General features: G+C 44.4%; 1 protein-coding gene across 2 annotated transcripts; it reads left to right on the top strand.

The window, feature by feature from the left end:
• The first annotated feature begins 1,920 nt into the window (after positions 1–1,920).
• NGDN (neuroguidin) lies at positions 1,921–12,953 on the top strand. 2 transcript variants are annotated; one of them, XM_078606724.1, is made up of 11 exons: positions 1,921–2,016; positions 2,938–2,997; positions 4,086–4,157; positions 4,550–4,687; positions 5,253–5,337; positions 6,236–6,288; positions 7,175–7,283; positions 8,647–8,821; positions 11,534–11,693; positions 11,961–12,015; positions 12,374–12,953. In XM_078606724.1, the coding sequence occupies exons 1-11, from the start codon at positions 2,002–2,004 to the stop codon at positions 12,391–12,393; spliced, it is 942 nt and encodes a 313-aa protein (XP_078462850.1). In that variant the 5' UTR covers positions 1,921–2,001; the 3' UTR covers positions 12,394–12,953. The 2 variants fall into 2 exon arrangements, with proteins under 2 accessions (XP_078462850.1, XP_078462851.1); XM_078606725.1 differs by having other exon boundaries at positions 1,973–2,020.
• Positions 12,954–23,078: the final 10,125 nt, after the last annotated feature.

Here is a 23,078-nt window from a genome sequence, read left to right as displayed (position 1 = left end):
CAAAAGGTTGTCTGGCCCCTTCTTCGTTGGAAAGACACCCTACAAAAAACCACACACGCGCGCGCTATTGCACCGTGGTTTCCCTGTCCCTGGTTGGCAGGAAGCAGTGCAGCAGAAGAGAAGCAGTGCACATGGGGCTCGGACGCCTGGATCGGGATGCAACTTTAATGTATATACTTTATTGTTTTAAGGGGCGCCACGGTGGTGAGATATTTCTTCCTCGTCTGGTATGTATGCAGGGAGGTCTCGGGGTTCGATCCAGACCCTGACGCCTGCTGTATGTTTGGAGTTTTCGTGTTCTCCCCGTGGCCGCATGGATTTTTTCTCCGGGTTCTCCGGTTTTCCCCTCCATATTTAGAAACGTGCATTGAGATTATTTAGATGTGATAAATGAACCTGATGGCGGGACCCCGGGGTCCCGAATAAGTCAAAATCGTAATTAATTCATTTATTTTTGGTGACTCCGTCCCACCGCGCACATAAACGCTGCGACCCACCTGGCGCAGATCATTCTAATGTCATGTCCAAGGGGCCGTCCATAAATGACGTCACGCGATTTTGGACGATTTTTTTACCCCCCCCCCTTCGTCACACGGCGTCACAAATAATCAGCCCCCCCTCAAATATGACGTCACAAAGCTCTGCCCCCCCCCCCAAAATATAAAACATGCTTCAAATCGCTTTAAACTATTGTCATTGTGGTGCGTATTTAATGTGGCGCTGCACTCTGATGTTGTAGGATAAAACATTTATTAAAAAGTCTATTTAATTAAGTAGAACGTGTTGTCTATATTTATTTAAAGTTGCTCATTTTGATGTGACGTCACATTTCTCACCCCCCCCCCCCTGACGTCATTTATGGATGGCCCCCAAGCGCAGCAGCGAAGACGAATGCGCAGAAGAAACAACACTTTGAAACGTTGATTAGCGCATCGTGTAAAGCTCGTCGAGAGGAATAGATTGCCGTATCGTTCGCCTTCAACAGACATACAATGACGTCGCAACGCAGTTTATGCGAGAGCCGGGGGCTTATGGGACCCCGGGGTCCCGCCATAAGGTTCAAATTTAATGTCCACATGAAAAAGCCACTTTTTTAGCTATCATTTGTGGCCAGGTCGCTTCTGAAAAATAAGTTAATACCTCAGTGGGCTTTGCCTGGTAGGATGGGGATGGTTTAGTTTTATTTTGTATGTGTTTGGGTGATTTGTATACTTTTCTGGATTTTAAGCTTTCGTGACTGCAGGAATCCATACTATTTGGTTCTTTCGGTAAAGTCACGTAGGTAGAAAATAAAATCATTGTTTGCCTTTCTTCTACCTTGCACTACTATCGTGTTTTGTACTGTTTGTTGTTGTAACGTTCTTACCCGCCCCTACTGGACATCTGTGAAAAAGAGCTTTATAGCTCATCGAATTCCTCCAGTATAAATAAATATTCTAATTCTTAAAAAATTATTCCATCGAGAGGTTAAACAAAAAAATAAAAATGGTTGTGATCTGCACGATGCCTAAACCCTATTGGTCTGGCAAATGCTTACACCCAGAGATAAAACCTCCATATGTCTCTGGTTCTGTGTTTTATCTCTCTCTCAAATTTAGCATTCTCAGGAAGAACGTAATCAACCAGGTAGGGTGTTGACTGTTATGTTATCCGACTCTCTGTTGTATTACATTACATTTCTAAGTATACTAGATTTGTGTTTCTATTTCATTTATACCTGATGTTGATTGCTTGTGTTGCAATGGAAACGTCGTATGCTAGTATTTAATTTATTATTTTATATTTATACGTGACTTTACCGAAAGAACCAAAGAGTAATTCCTGCAGTCACGAAAGCTCCAAATTAAGTTTGATAAAACCTCCATGCTGCCAACAAGCCCCATCTAGAGGCAAAAAAACCTTTGTTCTGGCAAGCGATCGTCATTGGAGGTTAAAAACCTCTGGTCTGGTAAGGCGGGCGGGGGGCGTGGTCAGCCCCACGTGGTGTGCCACTCCAGAACCATGGCGGCGAACACGGTGAGTGCTGTAACGTTACTCTGATGTTCGTCCCCCCTTTTTGCTAATGTTGAACTTTCTTCTTGTGTTTTTTTTTATCTGGTCGTCGCCGCACGTAAACATTCTTTACAAGCAACACTTTAAATTGGCCCTGTCCGATAATGTGGCGCGCTTGCGTGGTGCGGAGCGGTCAAGGAGGAACGGAGCGCGTTGTTTGGTACTGTACTCGCACACGTGTGTTCAGCTAGAAGTGCGGACATGCGTGTGCGGGGACTGGGGCGTTTATTTAGTTCATGTTAGTGATTCATTGATGGGCAGAGGTGGCGGTAGCAGTCCACGTGCAGTCAATCCACTGCGGAATGAAGGCCTCCACGCCGTTGCAGGCAGTGAAGGCTTATTTTAACCATACTTCACCGCTCCGGTCAGTGCGTGTTGTTGACGGTGGAGTTGGGGGAGGGGGGTACGATACAATAATGATATTGTGCCACCCTGCTCTTTACTTATCCCGCACCTCCCATAAGCATGGTTGGTAGCGTAAGGTGCGAAAGAAGTTATGAATATATACCCACAACGCCTACTGCACATGTTTTACGCATGTTGGTCGCCCATCCACACTGCCCAGGCCCAAAGTTGCTTGGTTTCCGAGTTGTGGCGATAACCGGGCCAATTCTGTGTGTCGTGTGGTCAAAGGCTCGTCTAGCACAGTGCTGTAAATTGTTAGGTTGTGTTCTTATTGCAGTGAAGACATCGGCCATGAGGAGTCCAGTTCACTCACGTTACCGACTTGCCTATATTGAAAGATGAGATTTCCCAGTTAAACACGCCAAAGTTTGCGTGTGTTTGGAACCGTTAGACCAGCGTTAGCCCAACGTTGAATGTGTGTGTGTATGGGTTCTTATGCAGTCTGTGATGAACGCGTGGAATTTTCATTTTTGTGTCCAGACATATCCAGACAAGGACGTCAAGGAGGCCTTAAGCCTCTTGAATTCGCTGAAGGAGCAGGTAAATGATTGTAAAGAGCACTAGAGAGTGTCCAACAATTATCAAGACTGCTACAATCACAACACCTGTCTCTATGTTACATCACGAGAAGCCCACTGAGATTGACTGTTTCATTTACAGGGGAAACCAAAGTTTACACCATTGGAACCTCATTTGCCAGTTCAAAATATGATAATTGTTTTTTTACCCTTCTATCTGGCAACAAAACTGACACCTTTTTTACAAGGAGTCATGTTTGCATAGACATGAATATATACCCACAACGCCTACTGCACATGTTTTACACATGTTGGTAAAAAAGGTGTCAGTCTTGTTGCCAGATAGAAGGGTAAAAAAACAATTATCGAAACCAAAGTTGTTATGTTAGTGGGCTTATTTGTGGGCAGCAGAGGTCCGTGCAGAAAAATATTTTGTTGTACGGTACTATCCATCCACGTGTGTGTGCCCCGCCTTCAAGTCCAGCTTCAACTTGTTTGGTTTTGTCATTTTGGTGACCCAGGTCACTCTTGCAAGTAAGACTCTTAATCCTGGTCTCTTGAATTCTCAACCTGGATAAACAATATGAACTTTACTTGAACCCGCACGACCCACGTGGCATGGGGAGGCCCTCACCCAGCAGTAGATTGACTAAACTTGTTGCACATTACATTTGTACTTTAGTTATGTTAATGGTTTGGAAGCTGTAATTCCACAAATTCTGTTCACGGTAGGCATCTTGATATGTGGTAAAAGCGAAGATGACCACAATTATAAAGTGTATTAAGGTTATTCTTAATTGATGTTGATGATATTGCATAAGCAAAATGGATGGCGTACACTCTCCACGTGACACAACCAGGTAATACAGTTGTCATGTGAACAAACCTTCCAGTGTATTACCGCTTCAGCACACCGATATATTGGAGAGGAATCCATAACATTTGGGTACCCAATTGTTAAATGTGGAGGAGGGTGTATAACATTTCAATGATGCGATCTGACCCAAAAATAAATTGGAAATCATTGTTTGCAAAATCCTATGTGTTACATTTATTCATAGTTTGCATTTTTAGAATTGTTATTCTAATCCATGATGCTCTTAATTTCAGGTGACCAGTGTTACATCGCACGTTCAAGGGCTTTGGAATAAATGCACGAGTGAAGATTTTGACATGGCCAAGGTACGTTACTGCCAGGCATTTTTACTCTACTGTCGTCTCGTTGTTTCTTTAAACGCTTGTGAGCGTGCTTGGGATATATTGCCATTGTTGCTAACCCAAAACGAACTTCAAAAAGTCACAAAGGTCACTAGAATGACCTAAAGTCAATAATGCCTGCCGATTTAACAAATATTACACAGTTAACTGTTATAGGATTGCCAATATTTAACTGGAATTGCCCCTAAATCTGCATTATTTACTTGTCCCAGAAAGTAGCTCAATTTCTCACTAAAGTCACCTAGACAAAAACATTTTTATTCGGGAACCTCAAAGAGTCACTCTTACTAGAGAATTGCTGATCTGATTTGGCAACACTGATCTTGGTTGACACTTGCCTGTGAATCCACATACAGGGGCTGAGTTTATTGGACGTTAAGAACCATATGCTGCTCACCTACCTGATGGACCTGACTTTCGTGATGCTTAAGAAAGTGGAAGGACAGACGTTGGTAAATGAGCCGGCGATCTTCCGCTTGGTGGAAGTGAGAACTGTGAGTAATTGTTTATTTTTTGCATTACCTCGAGCCATGCTTCGTGATTATTAATGGTGTTCTCGGTATATACAGATGTATCTCAAAACATTTTATGAACACTGTATAGAATTGTATGTATAAGAATGGAAATAGTTTGTATGTTGCACATCATCATCATCTTAGTTTGTTCTTCCCCCACACCTCCGATTAGCATGGTTGGATACATTTGGTGCGAGAAGTTCAACATGCATACATTTGCGTAACCCATGCAGCCACTGGAGATTACTACATATACCATATTTATTAACCACAGTGGCAATAAGCCGGTATTCTTGAAGCTTTACAACTTCGAATCCTGATAATTGATTGAATTTCGAGGGTGCGGAGATTAACCATTACATGTTCAGTGACTGTAACAACACTTGCGTAAAGAACATGATTGTATGTACGTTAAACGTATTTTGCACCATACGTAGCCAACCGTGCTAATTGCAGGTGTCAGCAATGTTTACCTCCATCCTGAAGCAATGACAAATGGTAAATTCCAAAGGCTTGTTTCAAGAGGAGGACGTTTTCCCTGTAGGTGCTGGAGAAGATGCGTCCTGTAGAACAGAAGCTACGCTACCAGATTGACAAGCTGGTGAAGACCACACTCACTGGCAGCATGGGTAAGCTTGGACGGTTGTTGGTTTTGAACTTCACAAAATGAAACCACCATGTGTGTTTATGTACATAGTTTCGTAATAATAATCATCATCATCCCTTAATCATGGGGTAAACATTTTTATGATCTGCACAATGCATACCACTAATGTCCTTGACACTTTTCATCATCCTTCTGCTCCTTGGCTGACTTCCCTTCGACTGGGCCCTGCTACATGATTTTGGAAAGTCCCCCTTGTCTTTCGATTGACTCGTTCAAACCATTATTGCAGCTTCTTTCGCTTTGTTTATGCCAGTAAGTTATATGCATTATAAAGAGCATTGTGTGTTTAGTGGGGTTTAAGAAAATGTGTGCTTTTAATGTAAGACACTCCTGGACTGTTTGCCAATAGCTGTTTGCGAATGAGAAACGAGACTTTGAAATGACGGTCAGGTGCCATGTCGCAGTGCTTTGATGACGCCGCCACATTGGTGTATTAAGACGTGTGACATTTATAGCACTGTAACGGGGAGTGCCTTACCATCGAAGCTTTAACCAGGGATGCATTTGCACATCTGTAAGAAAAGAGCGAATTATTTTTTGCTTGGCAGCCATATAAAATTCCGTATTTGTATATGAGAATTTAGTGTTGTTTATTTTATGCCATTTGAGGCTTTTTTGGTGGCATTTGCAACTTAGCCATCCTCCAGGTTGTCATGTTATATGTATTTGCACATTATTGGAACCTCATTTGCCAGTAAAAAATATGATAATTGTTTTTTTACCCTTCCATCTGGCAACAAAACTGACACCTTTTTTACAAGGAGTCATGTTTGCATAGACCACAATACCTGCAGTCATAATGCAATTGTCAGGATTCAGCGTTGTCAAGCTGTTTTGCACATTGTTCCACTTTTTTGTAGGAGAGAATAACCCACTGAGATTCAAGCCCAACCCTGACAACATGGTTAGCAAGGTAAGCACGAAACAGCCTTGCATTCTGCATTTTAAGAACTTGTGCTGTAATGCTTTGCAGATTGCATATTTCTGAGTGAATTCTCACTTTCACGGATTTAAGTAAAGTAATTGTGGAGCTGATAAGGGCAGTAGGAACCATATGAGGTATGTGGTGGCTATGTGCGAGTTTTGCATATTAACGAGTTCCTAAATGTATACTTAGTCCCTATTCGTGACCTACCGGACTCCAGTATTTACGAGTGGACGTAGTACCAGATCACCGACACCGGGGAGGTGCGTGTAGAATTTTACATTTGAATGATGACAGTGAAAAAAGTATATTTCTGCATTATACTTGATACGTACTTGCAGTCGACTCATTTATACATTTTGGTATAAAAGTTTACTGAGTTCCATTTAAAAAAAACGTGAATGCAATCGGGGAAAGTATTGCAGCGAGTGCTACCCAGTGCAAAAATGGACATCTGTGAAAAAGATTATCAATCACATGCATCTCCCGGTAGTCACCCACCTGAATTTTTGAGCATCACCACCACCTCCATCATTATCAAATCATCACCAGTAAATGTAATTTAAAAAACACATTGGTCTTTATATAGTATTTATTGCGGTCATTGTTATTAAACATTTACAATTCCCCCCCATGTTCACTTGTACCAGGAATGTAACCCCATTTTTCCCATTGGAACAAAGTTTCTGCATTTGCGAATTCTTAATTCCTGATTGTTTTCAAGAATCTAACCCTCGTGGATAGAGAGGGTTTACTGTATATTGACTGATGAGGGTAATATGGAAGAAAGGTATGATAGGATTGAGGTAAAGAAATATCACATTATACCCTTCCTCCCTTTCCCTCGTTCTTTTGGGTATGTGCTTTGTGACAGTTGGGTGATGAGAATGATGAAGACAGTGAACAAGACGAGAAGACAACGAAGGAAGATCAGAAGAAACAAAATAGATATGTCCCGCCGCAGATTGCAGCAATGCCCTACAGTAAGATATAGATGCCTGCTCATTGTGTTTCCCGCATCTCCGATTAGCGCGGTTGGCTACGCACGGTTCGAAAGAAGTTCAACATACATACATGCACAGGAGGGAATTGTGCTTCGTCTTACCTTAATGAGGTTTATATAGCGCCTTTACCAAGGTGCTTTACAGCAATTATACATTTTTACTTAACTTTCGTGACAGCAGGAATTCATATTCTTTGGTTCTTTCGGTAAAGTCACGTAGATAGAATACTTATAAAAAAGAAAGTGAATTAAAAAAACACTAATGTAGACTAGCCTGGTTCTAAATCGGAGTGAGTGTACTGGCAGTCTATAATGTAGACTGTAGCCTGGTTCTTAACCTCGGTGAGTGTACTGGCAGTCTATAATGTAGACTGTGGCCTGGTTCTAACCTGAATAAAATAAAAATCAACTAAAGCAAAAACCACGACGTTTCGATCGCAACACAAGCGGTCGTCATCAGGAAAATGGGGGGGGGGGGGGGTTAGCCTCTAAAGGCAAACTGTTTATAAAGGTTTAGAGATGGGCGAAGCCCAAGTGTGTGTTTTTTATATTCACTTAATTTGTATTCTATCTACGTGACTTTACCGAAAGAACCAAAGAATATAGCAATTATAAAATTGTACATTGCATGATAATAATTTGAAATGAAGAATTGGGTTATTGGACGTAGTTGTGTAGTTTTGATTCAGTAAAACAAGAGGGATTGATAAGGAAGGAGGGTTGGGATCGGCCTGGTCGTAGTTGGCGGGTGGACAATACTGGGGGGCAGAAAAGTGTATTTGGCTTTTGGGCCATTGAGGCGTAAACATTTCCCTGACGTCTCCTTGCGGTGGTCTTTCCACATCTGCCCTTTCATCGTTGCTTTAATATTACTATGTTTAATCCTCTGGTTGGCATCGTCTGGCTTCTGAATTGGTTCGGTTGAGCCTGGGGTATGTTTTCTGCACTCCAGTCCTTGCAACTCCCCAAGCATTACTACAGTTGACTGTGATTACCAAGTGCATGCAGTGGACCGTTGGGGGCATTACGAGGAATGGAGTTGGGACACATTATGGTTGGCCATTACATGCCTCTGTCAGCGATTGTGGTTTATAATGCTACAACCATACCTCAAGATATTGGCAATCTTGGACTCAAACTATCAACTCAATAACTGCTCAACTGATGCCATTGTTTACTCATGATCAAAACGATGAGCAACCATCGCTCAAACCCCTTTGCACATGGCATCCTTGAGATCCCGGGTGTGCTTTCATTTGACAAAACAAGGTTTCCATATGGCCGTAGATGGGTCTGTCCGTCTATCCGTTCATGCTCATGTGTGTGTTTCTTTGCGTCCGCAGACCAGGATGACACGGAGGCGGACCGGCAGCGGAAGCGCTTGGAGGATGCGCGGCGGCGTGCGCTGAGCAGCTCTGTGATTCGTGAGCTGCACGAGGAGTACTCGGAGGCGCCTGAGGAGATCCGCGACGGATACAACATGCACCGCATGCGCCACAGCCGTGAGGACCAGCACAGGTGCCCAGAGCCCCATTGGGGGTTGTTGCTCAGATATATTTGACTATACGTTTCCACATGATAAGCCACTTCTTTGCACTTTCATTTGTGGCAAGGTCACATATGAAAAAGCTATTTCACTCAGTGGCCGTTACCTGGTAATTTCGTATTTTTTTAAAGAGTAATTTTTTTATATGAATGCATATGTACAGCAATTTTTTTCCCATCTTCTGTTGGATAAAGGCATCTCTATGCTGGGTGAGTCATGAGGGTTATTAACATTATTCCACTTTGGTGGTCATTGAGGATTTGTGAAGGTGGGGAACATAGAAGAACAATACAGCAGTGGATTCTGCTGCATTGCCTCCTGCTTCCCATCACGTAGCCATGCAGGCCTATGATAACCAGTATATAAGGTCGTGTCTCTTGGGACTTCTCTTCACTTGATGCAGCAATTTTGCTGTGACGGTTTCACCTGAAGACGGAAGCTTGTGTTGCCTCCGAAACGTCGTCATTTAATTTATTTGTTTTCTTTTTTAACCTACGTGACTTTACCGAAAAAACCAAAGACCATGATAAACTGTTTGCCATTAGTTGGCACCTGTCCACACACTACCTAGACTCAAACCTGCTTTGCTTAGCTGCTGCACTTTAACGAGATTAGATGAAGGTGGGTGCACTTTGTTGTACTCAGCTGTAGGGAGCAGCATTAGGTTGCCAAACGGACAAAAAATGAGCATGTTACATGCACTCGTTGGCTTGTGGCCGGATCTACGGCATTACATTATTACTGCTTGCTGTGCTTATTTGAGTTTTCATTTTCTTATATCAAAAGGGAAGTGAACAGCTAAAGTACACATCTATATGCAGAGTTGTTTTGAGAGTTGCGGGGATTGCAGTTGTTTTGGGCCCTGTTTTAATTGGGCTGCCTCTTCAGGCCCTGTTCCTTTCTCCTCACGCCCTGCCCCCTTCTCTTTAAGCCACGCTCCCTTTCTCATAGGATCCTGAACCAGCGACAGCTGCCAGTACACTGCAAAAAATATGCTTGAGTGCATTATATTCAGATAAACAATAACAACAAAAAACTAGAATCAATTGCATGGGCATGATATGCTCAGGGTTATGAAAAACCGTGAGTTCAGTGGAAATCCTTGACGTATGGGGTAGTGGTGGGGGTTGTAGAAGGGGGAGGGGGGGGGCGTGTCCCTGCCGAACAATGGAAGTGGTGGGTTGGGGACAGTAGGTAAGTGGTGGGGCAGCATCACGACGGCAACCAAAATGTATTTCAGAACACTGCAATAATATATTGCTGCAACTTGAAATCTGAACCTCCGTAGCTTTTATGCATACATCAGGCTACCTAGCTGTGTTGGATAAACAGGCCGCACCTTGCTAATAAGACTTCATGACGTAAAAACTTCTCAAACGTTGCCATGCTTTAACACCAACAAGAACCATATACCAATTAATTAAAAGGAAGTGTTTTCATTGACAAAACCAATATCTTTGCCTAACTGCCTTTATGTTTGCATGTAATTCATATACAGGAAAACCCCTGTGAAACGTAAGGGATGCGTTAATGAGAAAGTGAACTCTTAATTTCCCATATACAATGTTAAAGTCGGGGGTTGCATTCCTAGCTGATATTTCTGGAAAAAACGAGTGACTGAATGTAATGAAGTATACAAAAATGCACATGAGTATACGTTAACATACATTTTAATAAACAATGTATTCAAATTATTAGATAAAACTTACCAGATATGGTTGAAAAGCTATGCTGATTGTTATCTTCAATCCAGACACGTAAAAGTCTTTCCATAGTTTCTGTAGTTCCACAACTGCTATGCAAGTTATTTTAATGGCACTTAAAGGGAAGCACATTCTAGAATTTTTACCACATTAACTTGAATAGTTTTTCCCGAGGCCATGGGTAGGCAAAAAATGTAGGCACCTTCAAAGCTTTTAAAATGTGTAATTTTACCTTTAGATTAATACATAATTCACTGCATTTTGCACTCATCTTTGGAAGCCCTTTGTATTTTTTTTTTTATATAAACTGTCACCTTATACTGGAGTCTTTACCTAACACTTGCACAATGATGGAGGCTGAGCACGTGGGTTGAGGGAATTTCGACGGTACCCACTATACATGTATATGTAGAGCGACGCATTACGCGACTACTTATAGCAGGGAATTCCGGTATTTATTCATTGTGGCATTGTACTTTTCAAACACAGATTTGTTTTGTATGGGTTTTGTCTATAATACAATTTGCATTTGAATAGCGACAATATGATTGCATCTGGACATGTACAGAAATGGCATCTTGATTTCATAAAGAGCAAGGTAGCCGTTGGAAGAGAAATTCAGGTGAGTCTGGAATTGAATCAGGGCCAGGAAGCCAACAGCACAGATGACTGGGAGAAGGGAGTTCCATGCTATGGGAGAATGAAAATGCATAGGATAACAAGGAAAATGAGTGACCTCCCACTGAGTGAATGTTAACTGGGAGCCTCTACAGAAATCCTGCATATTTACGAGGTCAAATATTTTAATAAGTTCATTATAGTAAAATATAGGCTGGTGCACTCCATTGTGTTGTCATGAGTGTTCCCATTCCCAGCCTCAATTGCCTTGACAGCGTTGATTTGGAATACTGTGGAATCAGAAGTTGGTGGGGAGCCACAGAGATGGAGGATTAATGACCGTTTTTCACTGTGCGCACGCAGAAAGGAGTATGAGGAGGCGATGATGGTACGTCTCAACGTGCCCAAAAAGGAGCAGCAGAAGAGAAAGCGCGCCTTGGCCATGACATCGCAGCTGGACTCACTCACACACTTTGGTGACATCAGTGCGCTGACCAGAGATGGAACGCTGGGGGAGGACGAAGTAGGTGGTGGTTGGTCAATGGATTGGTACACACGAATTATTTAAAAGTTACGGGCAGAGCCAAAGGGAAATGCAGTGTGGGATGAGGTGTTGTGCTGCTGGTTTGTAAATTCTTTTTTCAAATCAGCGCATGAGTGCATGTTGGGGCTCTGTTCAGTAATTTTTAGGCATGAAGTAAATGTAAAATGGATGGAGTTTTCACTGGAACTGCTGCGTAGCAAGTTTGTTGTAATCCCTCAAGTTAAATCTGATTTGTGTACTTTTTAGGATGAGAGGCCTCACAAGAAAAAGAAGAAAGTACTTAAAAAGAAGGGAAAGAAAGGTAAATGTTGTGACGTTAATGACTGATCATTAAGATAAAATAAACTCATTGCTTGCATGAGAAGCGCACATTAGTAAGCGCACTGCTCTGAACCTGACAACCTGAGTTGAATTCCATGCCATGGCTAATATCTGTTGAGTGATGTCTTTACTTGTCCTTGACAATTGACCCTCGCCAACCTTTATTAAAAAGATGGTCAAACAACCCACATAACCAGTACAGTGTGGGGGAGGGGGCTTCATCCAGAAGTAGAATGACGAGTTGTATATTAGAACTGTAACCCCATTGCACGGTATTTTTCATAATATTTCAAACCTAATCTGTGAAAATGTGTTTTAATTACATGGTTGTTTTGCAGGTTTCCGGCGGAGGCACTGAAGGGGAAGTTATTTGGAAATTTGCATTTTCACATCCAGAAATCTCCGACCACACGTTTTTTTGTACAAAAAATGTGCTGTTAAGACTTAAATAAAGGTTTTGAGACTCCAGTTAGGGGCCATCCATTTAGTATGTACGCAAAAATCTGTCAACGTGACCCCCTCCCCCCCCTCCCTGTACGCACGCATACTTTTGACACCCCCCCCCCCACCTGCGTACATACGCTTGACGCACATAGAACGGCCGATATTTAATCCACGCAGAAACGATCAATGATTAATGATATTAACGTGTTGAAGCAAACAGTCCACCACCAGCTGCATTATTATTATCAAGGCTTCGCCCTCCAGTTTTGATTTGTGACACAACGTTTTTTAGGTGACGGCTACCCATTGTTAGATGCCATTTTAAAAAGTAGTTTTCTTTCAACCTAACATTAAATTAAATTATTGATTTGCTTATGTTTGTCAAGACACTAACGAAAGTAACAATTTTTCGTTTGTCTGGAATTGTGTTTTATGTACAAGAAAAAGTTTGAGAATAAACCAATATGAAAATAACTATCTTTGAGAGCCATGGTTTTTTGGATAATACAATAAACCCTCAATTTGCGAGGTGTTACATTCTTTAAAACGATGACTGCAATAAATAATACATAAATAACAATGAGGTGTTTTTTCTTACCTTTAACAATAATTATTAAGTAGATCAATTAAAAATGTGTATTTTTATATTACCTTTGATTTGACGACTAAGGTTGGTGTTGATGGGGGGAGATGCAATGAGAGGAAAATGGTCCCTGCTAGCATGATGCTTGCGAGCCATGATTAAAGGGAATTAACAAGCGTACTCATGAAGTAAAAATGCAGAATTGTCGAGTTAAGAGGAGCTGCAAGATAGTAACCTATTCGTGGCACACGGGATTACTGCGAGACTTGAGGACAAAGCGGGCAGCCTAGGTGATGTGCCTAATCTTCGCAGACAGTTTCAAATTAAACTTTCTGCGCTCACCTCCCGGTGTTGGTGGTCTGGCACACACTCGAGAATACGGGCAGTCCTCTGGTTACTAACTTAATTCGTTCCTGAGATCCGTTCATAAGTCGGAACAATGCACTATTTAAATGTACATAAGGTAAGCGTTATGAAATGTTGCGGTTCAACAAAAAGGGAAGCATTGTTAAATTCAAGAAGAAATATTGTACATTAGCATGTAACACTGTAAAAAAGACTAGTAAATAAAATATAGTAACAAAAAACGTTTATTACTGGTAGGAACCTGGTTACACCAGCCCATGGGATTATTGTGTCCGTCGTGCAGGGAGGGGCTTGGTGGGGTGGGGCTGGGTGGGGTGGGGCTAGGTGGGGAGGGGCTGGTCACCCCGTGGTGCCCTTATAAAACTCAACGTTTAACCAACTCACGCCGGCTTGTGCCCGCCCTCACAGTCGGGCATATTTGCGGAATACACCACGCCGCCGTTGACCCTGGCCATTGACCGAGCAACCAAACGTTCCTACCAGCTCCCTCCGCAGGAATGTGTTTTCACTTACATTGAGTCATGCTAGCTTGTCGTCGGAAGGGGGGCAATGAGTCAACACAATTGCAGACACCCCAACGACAACGATCCCTCGTGTATCCTTAACAGGCTGTCGGGGCAAGTGCTGTTAGTGAGCAGCGCCTATGAAGGCCGTCACGGCACACGAGGCGGTGAGTGGCCAGTGCCACGCTTGGCTGCCTTTGCCTCCCCAATAGCGATGTTTACGAACTGCACCACGTATTCATTTGAGGCTAAGTCGACATAGGGGACGCCCAGGTCCCATTCAGATAATCGTCACTGGTGTTGATCGTGATCGGGAATTCCACTTTGGTCGCCAGTTTGGTAGCACAGCGCGCTCATCGTTGTGCTACCACTGCCCCCACACGTGTACACACAAACACAAAAAACCCATATAGCCTTAAACTGTCAGGGCAAGAGCTGTTAGCAAACAGCACACATGAAGGCCGGAATGGCACACGAGGAGGTGGGTGGCCAGCGCCACGCCCGGTTGCCTTTGTCTCCCCGGTGGTGATGTTTACACACCACACCAGATACAGTCCTGGTGTTGGCCGTGAGCAAGAATCGAACTCGCGTTGCTGCTTTCGTACAGCTGCGCGCTAACCGCTACACTACCGCTCCCCACGTCCGCGCGCGCACACCAACACCAATAACCCACCAATAACTCGCCACGAAGTGACTGTGACATCACCACGGTGCCTGTGCCAGGTCAGGTGCCCTTTGAGGCCACGTGGAGTGTCGAAGGCTTGCTGACAGGAGGACACTGGACAGATCCAGCGAGTGCCATGGATTGGCTCACTGAGATGACTGGCAGATGCACCAGCTGTGCCAACTTGCTGTGTTTAGTCTCCCGGCGCTCTGCTCATTGTTGTGAGCATCGCTCCTCTGCCCTTTGTTGTTGCTGGAGGGCGACTGCCTCCAACTGCCCAGTAGCATCCTCCACGAACCTCCTCCATAGAGGCCAATCTTGACACCGCTGGTACCAGTCATCGGCAAGTCCACTCAGCTGTACATCCTCCCGTACCGCATCAGTCCATGTCTTCTCCAGCCCATGTCGTGGCCAGTTTTCCCTTCTATGCGGCCCAACAGAAGCTGCTTGGGCATGCGGTGGCTGGGCATGCGGGCTACATGACCCAGCCAACGCAGCCTTGCCTGCTGGAGCTCACTGATGGGAATGTGTCCAGATATTTCAAGGATTTGTGAGCTCCGTACACAATCCAGCCCGGTTAAACCCAGGATGGATTGGAGGCATGCCACCCTGAATGTTTCTAACCGGCGCAAATGTCCCATTAGAGGGGTCCACGTTTCACAAGCATAGAGAAAGGAAGGAATGATTGTGGCCGAAAAGACCCGAAGTTTCGTGTGGAGCGACAGGCCAGGTAGCTTCCACACAACATTGCGCAGCCGATGAAAAGATAATGCCGCCCGACAGAGTCGGAGCAATACCTCTGTTGTCAAACCGGAGCTGGTCATAAGCACACTGCCCAGGTATGGGAAACTCTCCACTCTCTCCACAACTGCTCCATCACCAATGGGGAGTTGAGGGGGTGGAGTGTTTCGTGGCACAGAATACAGAGGCAGGTGCGTAGTTTTGGTGGGGCTGATTGTAAGACCCCACCTCTTATTGGCACACTCCAGGTTCACCAGCAGCGCCTCCAACTCCTCCTCTGAGTGAGCAGCAATCACCAGATCATCGGCATACATACATACATGGTTGACTAATTGGGAGCGATCCCTCGACTGCACCCGGGCATCAATCAACCTCTCGTTGTATTTGTACCAGATGGAAATTCCTATGTTACAGCCATGGAAAGCTTCTCGAGCTACGTGGTCAAATATACTCTTTGGTTCTTTCGGTAAAGTCACGTAGGTAGAAATAAAATAAAACAAATCACGACGTTTTGATCGCAACACAAGCGATCCTCATCAGGTGGGACAACCACAGCAAGAAAATGCTGAAGTTGGCGGGAGAGCTGCCGTGGCAAGAGGTAATATAGGTAAGAAAGGGGAGAGGAGGCAAGGTGGGAGAGAGAGAGGGGTGTGTGTGGGGTAGGAGGAGGGGGCCGCGTGAGCGCTCGGGGAAGAGGATGCGAGGCTGGGGGGGGGACATGGGCGGGGCTAGCAGTGGGAAGCTGGAGAAGAACAGATACAAATGTGCTAGTAAACCGGCAGGTAATGATTGAAACAACAAGTTAAGGCATGATCTGGTTGATAACATCCTTCCAATGATTGTTCAATATGTATTCATCTTCTCAGTTGAAGTTTTGTCTATGTTTATATATCATTTATATATCATGCGAGCCCAAAGCGTTATAACAGCTAAGGCAGAGGTATTGGTTCTGCCACGTTTCAGATCTGCCTTGTGCTCGCGAACACGGTCCGAGACATGTCGTTTTGTTTCCCCAATGTAACTGCTACCGCAGGTACAACTCAGTTTGTAAACTCCAGGATATTGCATGTCAGGAATGACATCCGTCACAGATGGGATTAGATCACGGATTTTGTGTACTGTATTGAATCGGACCTGGATCTTGTGTTTGTTTAAGATTTTTGAAATATTTTTGGTAACACCTGCTATGTATGGTAACATGATGGTTTTGATCGGCTTCTCAGGGGATTGTTTCGCCATGGTTGGAGAAACAGCTTTGCGATTAATGCGGTCCGAGTTCCCATTCATCTTGAGGGCCTGGTGTACGTGTTCCAGTTCACTGGCTAGGTGGTGTTGGTCGGAAATACAGTGGGCCCTATGGTGTAGTGTTTTGATGAGGGAATTCTTCTGGGCTGGATGGTGGTGGGAATCAGGTTTAAGATAGGAATCAGTGTGGGTGGCTTTCCTGTGGACAGTGTCCCATCGAGCCGTCAGGCCTCTTCTCAAACAGAACATCCAGGAATAGTAGCTTACCATCCTTCTCCACTTCCATGGTGAATTTGAAAGTGTCATCTACGTATCTCTTCCACAAGGAAGGGCGTAGGGTGGAGGTCTGGATGGCATCTGTTTCAAATTTCTCCGTGAAAACATTCGCTATCACTGGTGATAAAGGGGAACCCATGGGGGCACCTTCATTTTGTTTGTAGAAAGTACCATTCCAGGTGAAGTAAGCATTGGTAAGGCAGTGCCTAACCAAAGTTGGTACATCAGGATTCAGTCCATGTTGGACCAAGTCTTCAATTATTGCTAAGGTGTCAGGTACAGGAACCTTGGTGAACAGAGAGACTACATCAAAGCTGACAAGCAAATCATCTGGAGACAGTGATATGTCCTTGATTAGAGAGACCAAGTCAGCTGAGTTACGTACTGCTGAGGTCGTCTTGCCCGTGAATGGAAGCAAGGTCTCAGACGTGGTCAAAGATGATGTTAAATAATGTGGGAACCAGTGGACACCCCCGTCACATTGGCTCCGACGCCTGGCAGCTTGCCCACCATCATGAAAGCCCTTAATGGTTGTGAGTAGAGAGTCAGGGACTCCGAAAGCTCAAAGGATTGCCCACAGCCAAGGCCTCACAAAAATGCTCTGCAGACCTGCGCGCACGCACACACAAAGACTCACTCCCAGCGCGAGGAATGCTCATTACATCTCGCAGAGGATCGCTCCTCTGGACAAAATAGTTCCGCATATCAGTTTGCAATTGCAATCTCGTGTTTTAAATCGATGTAAAAATCATGGCAGCTGGTTCGTATGTACGGGGTAATCGTAAGTCAGGCATTCATAAGTAGAGGACTGTGTACTGGAGTCCAGCAGGTCTTGAATAGGGAATTAGTATTGCATTTAGTAACTCGCGATAATGCAAAATCCTTGATTCAGGAACCATGAATATCGAGGGCTTACTGTATATCTGAACGTATCATGTGATGTCCATGTTTGAGTCAAGCCATATTAATAACTTAAATTGTCTTCATAGCAAATGTATGAGTATGTTTTGGCTTTAGGACAATACAGTACGTTATGTAATTTTTCAATAGGTCGTGTTGGCAGGGCCACACATTGTTGGCCTCTAAAATAAGTTAAAATGATGTCTGCACGTAACATCTGTGAACCAGATTGTGAAGGAAGTACATTGTATTAGCGCCACACTCATTTTACCATCTCCACTCTGGAATGATTCTGAACATTCTCGTTGCGCACAAACCATAGCAAGCTTTTGTGAACAGAAACCCTTCACAAAAGCTCACATTACACACCCCAAAAATTTACATATTTCAGGGTGTATTTCCTGAGCACCCAGAGAAACCTCATTTATACAAGGCATGCTTCAAATATCTGGTCATACAGGTTCCTGAATGCAATATATTTACTGACATCTGATCACCTTGCAGTCCAGCAGGTTTCAAAGTTTAACAAATGTACAAAGTCCAATTGCTCTTGCCTCGAGCGCTGGAATGCAGGAGTGCAGCACTACTCGGCTCTGCGAAACACGGCAACAAATTGTTGCTATTACTACTGTAGTGGGTTTGTATGGAGACGGAGTCTTCGTAGGAGGCAACACGTATTTATTTATAACACCAATAGCAGTAACACTAGGTCCCTAACACGAAGGGGTAATGGCCCCTTCTACCCACAACTTAAGGAGGTATGGCCTCCGAGCTAACGTGCCCTAACTACTATAGGGCTAACCCCTCTTTAGCCCTCCGGCTAGCGGGACCTAGGGGAGGCTGACCCGACCCAGCCAAGGTCCTCGGCAGAGGCGTAGCTAGGGGGGGCAGGGGGGTACATATGTCCCCGGGCGCCAAGGTAAAGGGGCGCCAAAATGAGGCTTACAACGTTACATTATAACTTATTGCGGCGGGCGCGGCAGCCTGAAACTACTGCACAAATCTACACCTCAACCTAAAAGTTTATATATCCCGCCACACACAGCCTACATGTCATATAATTACATTTTGGTACGCGGAAAATTTGAATGCGGATGAGGATAAAAATGTTGGAAACTTTCTCGCGCTGATCAAACTCGTTGCTCAGTATGACCCATTGTTAGCAAAACACGTACAGCACGCAGGAGAAAATCCGGGATCAGTTTCTTATTTGTCACCGGAAATCCAGAATGAATGTATCCACATATTTGCGTCGACTGTAAAGAACCAATTGTTGAGTGATATCAGGAAAAACAAGTACTACGGTATCTTACTTGACTCAACTCCTGATCTAGGACATCGGGAACAGCTTTTTCAAACTAAAAAGTAAGATACATGCAAAAGATGCAGCAAGCCTAGAAAGAGTCATCGTCGAGAGACTGAAATCTGACAACATACCTCAGCTGGAAGGATCTGTGGGCTATGGAAGCGAGGCGGTTGAGCTTTTCCATCAGCGCAACATATGACGTCCTTCCAACACCAGTTAATCTTCACCAATGGTATGGTGAAGATCCGGACTGTGCCCTCTGTTCCATGCCAGCCAACCTCAGGCACATTCTCACAGGGTGTAAAACAAGCCTCACCCAAGGACGCTACACTTGGCATCACAACCAAGTCCTTAAAAACCTTGCATCCGCCCTGGAGGACAAGCGAGCTGCCACCAACTCCCTACCACCCCCAGCAGCATCACACCCCTTACGGACGACCTTTGTCCGCGAAGGGGCTAAACCACCGAAGAGCGGCTCTACACCATTAGAGTGAGACCAGCTGCGCTTGGCCCGCGACTGGAAAATGCTAGCTGACATTGGCCGGCAACTTGTGTTTCCTCCGGAGATCGCAACCACCACCCTAAGACCTGACATGGTGCTCTGGTCCCGTTCGCTCAAGAAGGTCTTCATCATTGAGCTCACAGTACCCTGGGAGGACTCAGTAGATGAGGCTTATGAGCGAAAACATCTGCGCTATGCCGATCTAGCTGCCGAAGCACGGCATCATGGCTGGAACACAGAAGTCCGACCAGTGGAGGTGGGCTGCAGAGGTTTTGTGGCAACATCTACAACCAGACTGCTTAGAGACCTGTGAATTAAGGGCCAGAGCCAGCGTTCGGCAATCAGAGCTGTATCGGAGGCGGCAGAAGGCAGCAGTCAGTGGCTCTGGATGAAGAGGAAAGACCCAGCTGGGCCCCAAAGTGAGAGGGCCAGGAGGTATGCAGTCAACAATGCTTGACTCAGGGAGGAGGACGCCCCTGCCATGCATAGTCCCATGGGATGTTGGCTATCAACAACAAAGCAACTCCTATGACTAATTGGGAATGGGACGCAAGCGTAGGATTGATCACCCTGTCGCTGGCCGCCTTTGGGGAGGGTGTATAGTATGAAAGGCCGAAACACCCTAGGAACCAAAGGTTCACTGCTGACGATGCGCTCCCCAAATTTCACCAGGCTCACTGTTCATGAACTCTTGGAAGTGCTTGCACAAAGGATAGTAACATCTCATCCTGTGTTCTTGGAATCTAGCCGACTGTCGGGCACAATGTTATGACAATGCTGCTGTGATGACTGGGCATATATCCGGCCTTCAACAACGAATATGTGACAAAAATCACAGAGCATTGTTTGTCAACTGTGACAACCACAGCTTAAACTTAGCAGGAGTACACTCAGCTAAACAGGATCCACTTGTCACATTTTTTTGGAACAGTTGAAAGTATATATTTGTTTTTCTCTCGTTCAATAATTCGTTGGGAAGAGTTAAAAAAGATGTGCCCATCACAGTAAAGCGGGAGTCTGAAACACACTGGAGTGCACGATCAGAAGCTGTTAAAGCTATCTATGAAGGACTGGATGAACTAGTAGGGCTGCTAGACAAATTATTGGAGGACGTAACTATGACGCCTGAAACCAGAAGTGATGCAGAACAGTTACAGGCATGCGTATTAAATTTTAACTTCATAGTTTTATTACATTTCTGGAATGTCATTCTTGGAAATATTGATCGTGTTCAGAAGCGCTTACAGGATCCTACTATGAATTTCAAGTAAGCAGCAACTGATCTTGAATCTTTGGAGCATGAATTTGTCAAGCTTCGTGATGATTTGAGCCAAGTTGCTGTAGAAAACGCCAAAACAAGATGCACAGCCTGGGGGATCGATGTGGACAGAAGAATTAGGCGACGTCGGAAGATGCCAGGAGAACTGGCAAGAGATGCAGGACTTTCAGCAGAAGAAGAAATTGTGCGCGTTATGAAGAGTGTATTTTATCGACTTCAACAGGAGATGTCAACACGGTTTTTACGACTAAAAGACCTGAACACAAAATTTGGATTTCTGCTGGACGTCAAAACTCTTCTATCCGACACAGATGTTGATGCAATTCGTCGAAATTGCACAGATTTTGGAAATTTGCATGACACCGACATCAATGGCCACGAACTTTTCACAGAAATTGGAGATTGCAAAATGCTGCTCAGTAACCGGACTGAAGTTCTACCAGAAAATCCTTTGGATCTTCTTGGTTTTATTGTGTTTTATGGAGACGACATATTTCCGAAATGCACTGCAAATTTTATTAACAATAGCAGTTTCAATTGCAAGCTGTGAGCGGTCGTTCAGCAAATTGAAACTTATTTTGACGTATTTGCGTACTTCAATGGGGTAATATCGTCTCAGCGATCTTGCTCTTCATAACGTTGAAAGAGAAACATTGGAAAAAACAGATTTTGATTACGTGATTGACCAGTTTGCGACAGTGAAATCAGGAAAAACGAATCTTTTGTAGACTATGTCAACCAGTCTACGACAGTGACTGAGTGAGCCATGTAATATAATTTCTATAAATTTGCTTCTTTAAATACAATGTTTCATTAAAATTTAAATTGTTATTCCTTATTCGATGTAATAGGAAAATGTGATTAAACGGGGGGGGGGGGGGGGGGGGGGGGGCGCCATATTTATAGTTCGTCCCCGGGCGCAAAATATCCTAGCTACGCCTTTGGTCCTCGGGTCTCGACCGCTGGCTCAGGTCGGGGGATCCTCAGGGTCCTAACCTATTGACCACTGGCCTCACTGAGCCGTGGCCCTTATAAGGACAGCGGGGCTTGGGGTCCAGGGTCCTATTTTCAGGTGGGCTTCTGGGTCTTCGGCTTGAGGCGAACTGCCTCAGCCGCTCTGGGGTCTGGCTGTTATGGGGCTCCCAGGGTCACCCCGCCCCTGGTCATGCCCACCATCTGGAACCTTCTCGAGGGACCTGGATTGTTGCGCAATCCTCCCCAGCCCCTCACCCGGGGGCCTGGGGTGTCCCGCTCCGGTTCCCAACCGTCCCCCCCCCGGGATGCCTGACCCACAAGTCCTGCTTCGCACAGGCCGGACTCGCTATTGCCCCCTGTTGGCCCCTGATTGGAAGTACCTGCTCAACCAAATTAGTGGCGGTGTATTACCCACCATACTACCATAATAATAGTCCAGAAATATGTGGGATGCGCGTGACGTCACTCCACATGCCGCCCCCCCCGCCCCGTCATTAATAATAACATAATTATGCACGGGTGGATTTTTACACTCACGCAGGTCGAGCAGAAATAATTTATTTTCGCAAATTCGCTTTAAGTTTGACGGTTGATAGTAAATGTAATAAATAATTCTACGCAGCAACAAAGTGGATTTGGTGTCTTTATTTATTTCTTCAGCACTTGAGTCAAAAGGTACAGTAAGTCTAATGTATGCCTCTACATTATGGTAAAATATACTTCTCGGTGATTTTCCACGTTGCATCGATTTCCAAATGATTTCAACCACAGCGACCGAAAGCATAAGAGAATAAAGTATCAGAGCAGTATATTTTAACAAATTGAAGGTGAGTTTATATACAGTGCTACAGTGACATTAAGTGAGGTGTTTTATTGTGTAGTTTTGTGTAAGAATCACTGCCATTAATATAGTTATACAGTGCACTGCAGTGAAGTGTTTGATGACGTACTTTTGTGAAAGATTAATTGCCATTAATACAGTGCTACAGTGCACTGCAGTGAAGTGTTTGATGACGTAGTTTTGTGCAAGATTCACTGCCATTAAATGTACACAAGATACAATTATACTCTGCTCGATTTTTTTCGTAAATATTACAGCTTCCGGCCTAGGACGGACAAAGAAGCTAGTTGTATGAGAATAGGTTTTACCCTTTCTGGCAATAAAATATGTGTTAAGATGTTAAAACACCAAACGGAAACCTTTGGCAAGGAATCATGTCTGCATTAACCACATATACTTGTGATAAGCGTGCAAACAA

The sequence above is a fragment of the Lampetra planeri genome, chromosome 26, assembly GCF_965212315.1.
Source record: "Lampetra planeri chromosome 26, kcLamPlan1.2.h2, whole genome shotgun sequence".
NCBI classification, from domain to species: domain Eukaryota; kingdom Metazoa; phylum Chordata; class Hyperoartia; order Petromyzontiformes; family Petromyzontidae; genus Lampetra; species Lampetra planeri.
Note: the sequence above shows the minus strand (reverse complement) of the source record. Positions and strands in the feature narration are given on the sequence as shown.

Excerpts from the sequence above, each read along its gene's own strand:
- NGDN (XM_078606724.1), top strand. Across the intron at positions 5,338-6,235 it reads CACACTCACTGGCAGCATGG|GAGAGAATAACCCACTGAGA; the intron begins GTAAGCTTGGAC and ends ACTTTTTTGTAG. Across the intron at positions 11,694-11,960 it reads GAACGCTGGGGGAGGACGAA|GATGAGAGGCCTCACAAGAA; the intron begins GTAGGTGGTGGT and ends TGTACTTTTTAG.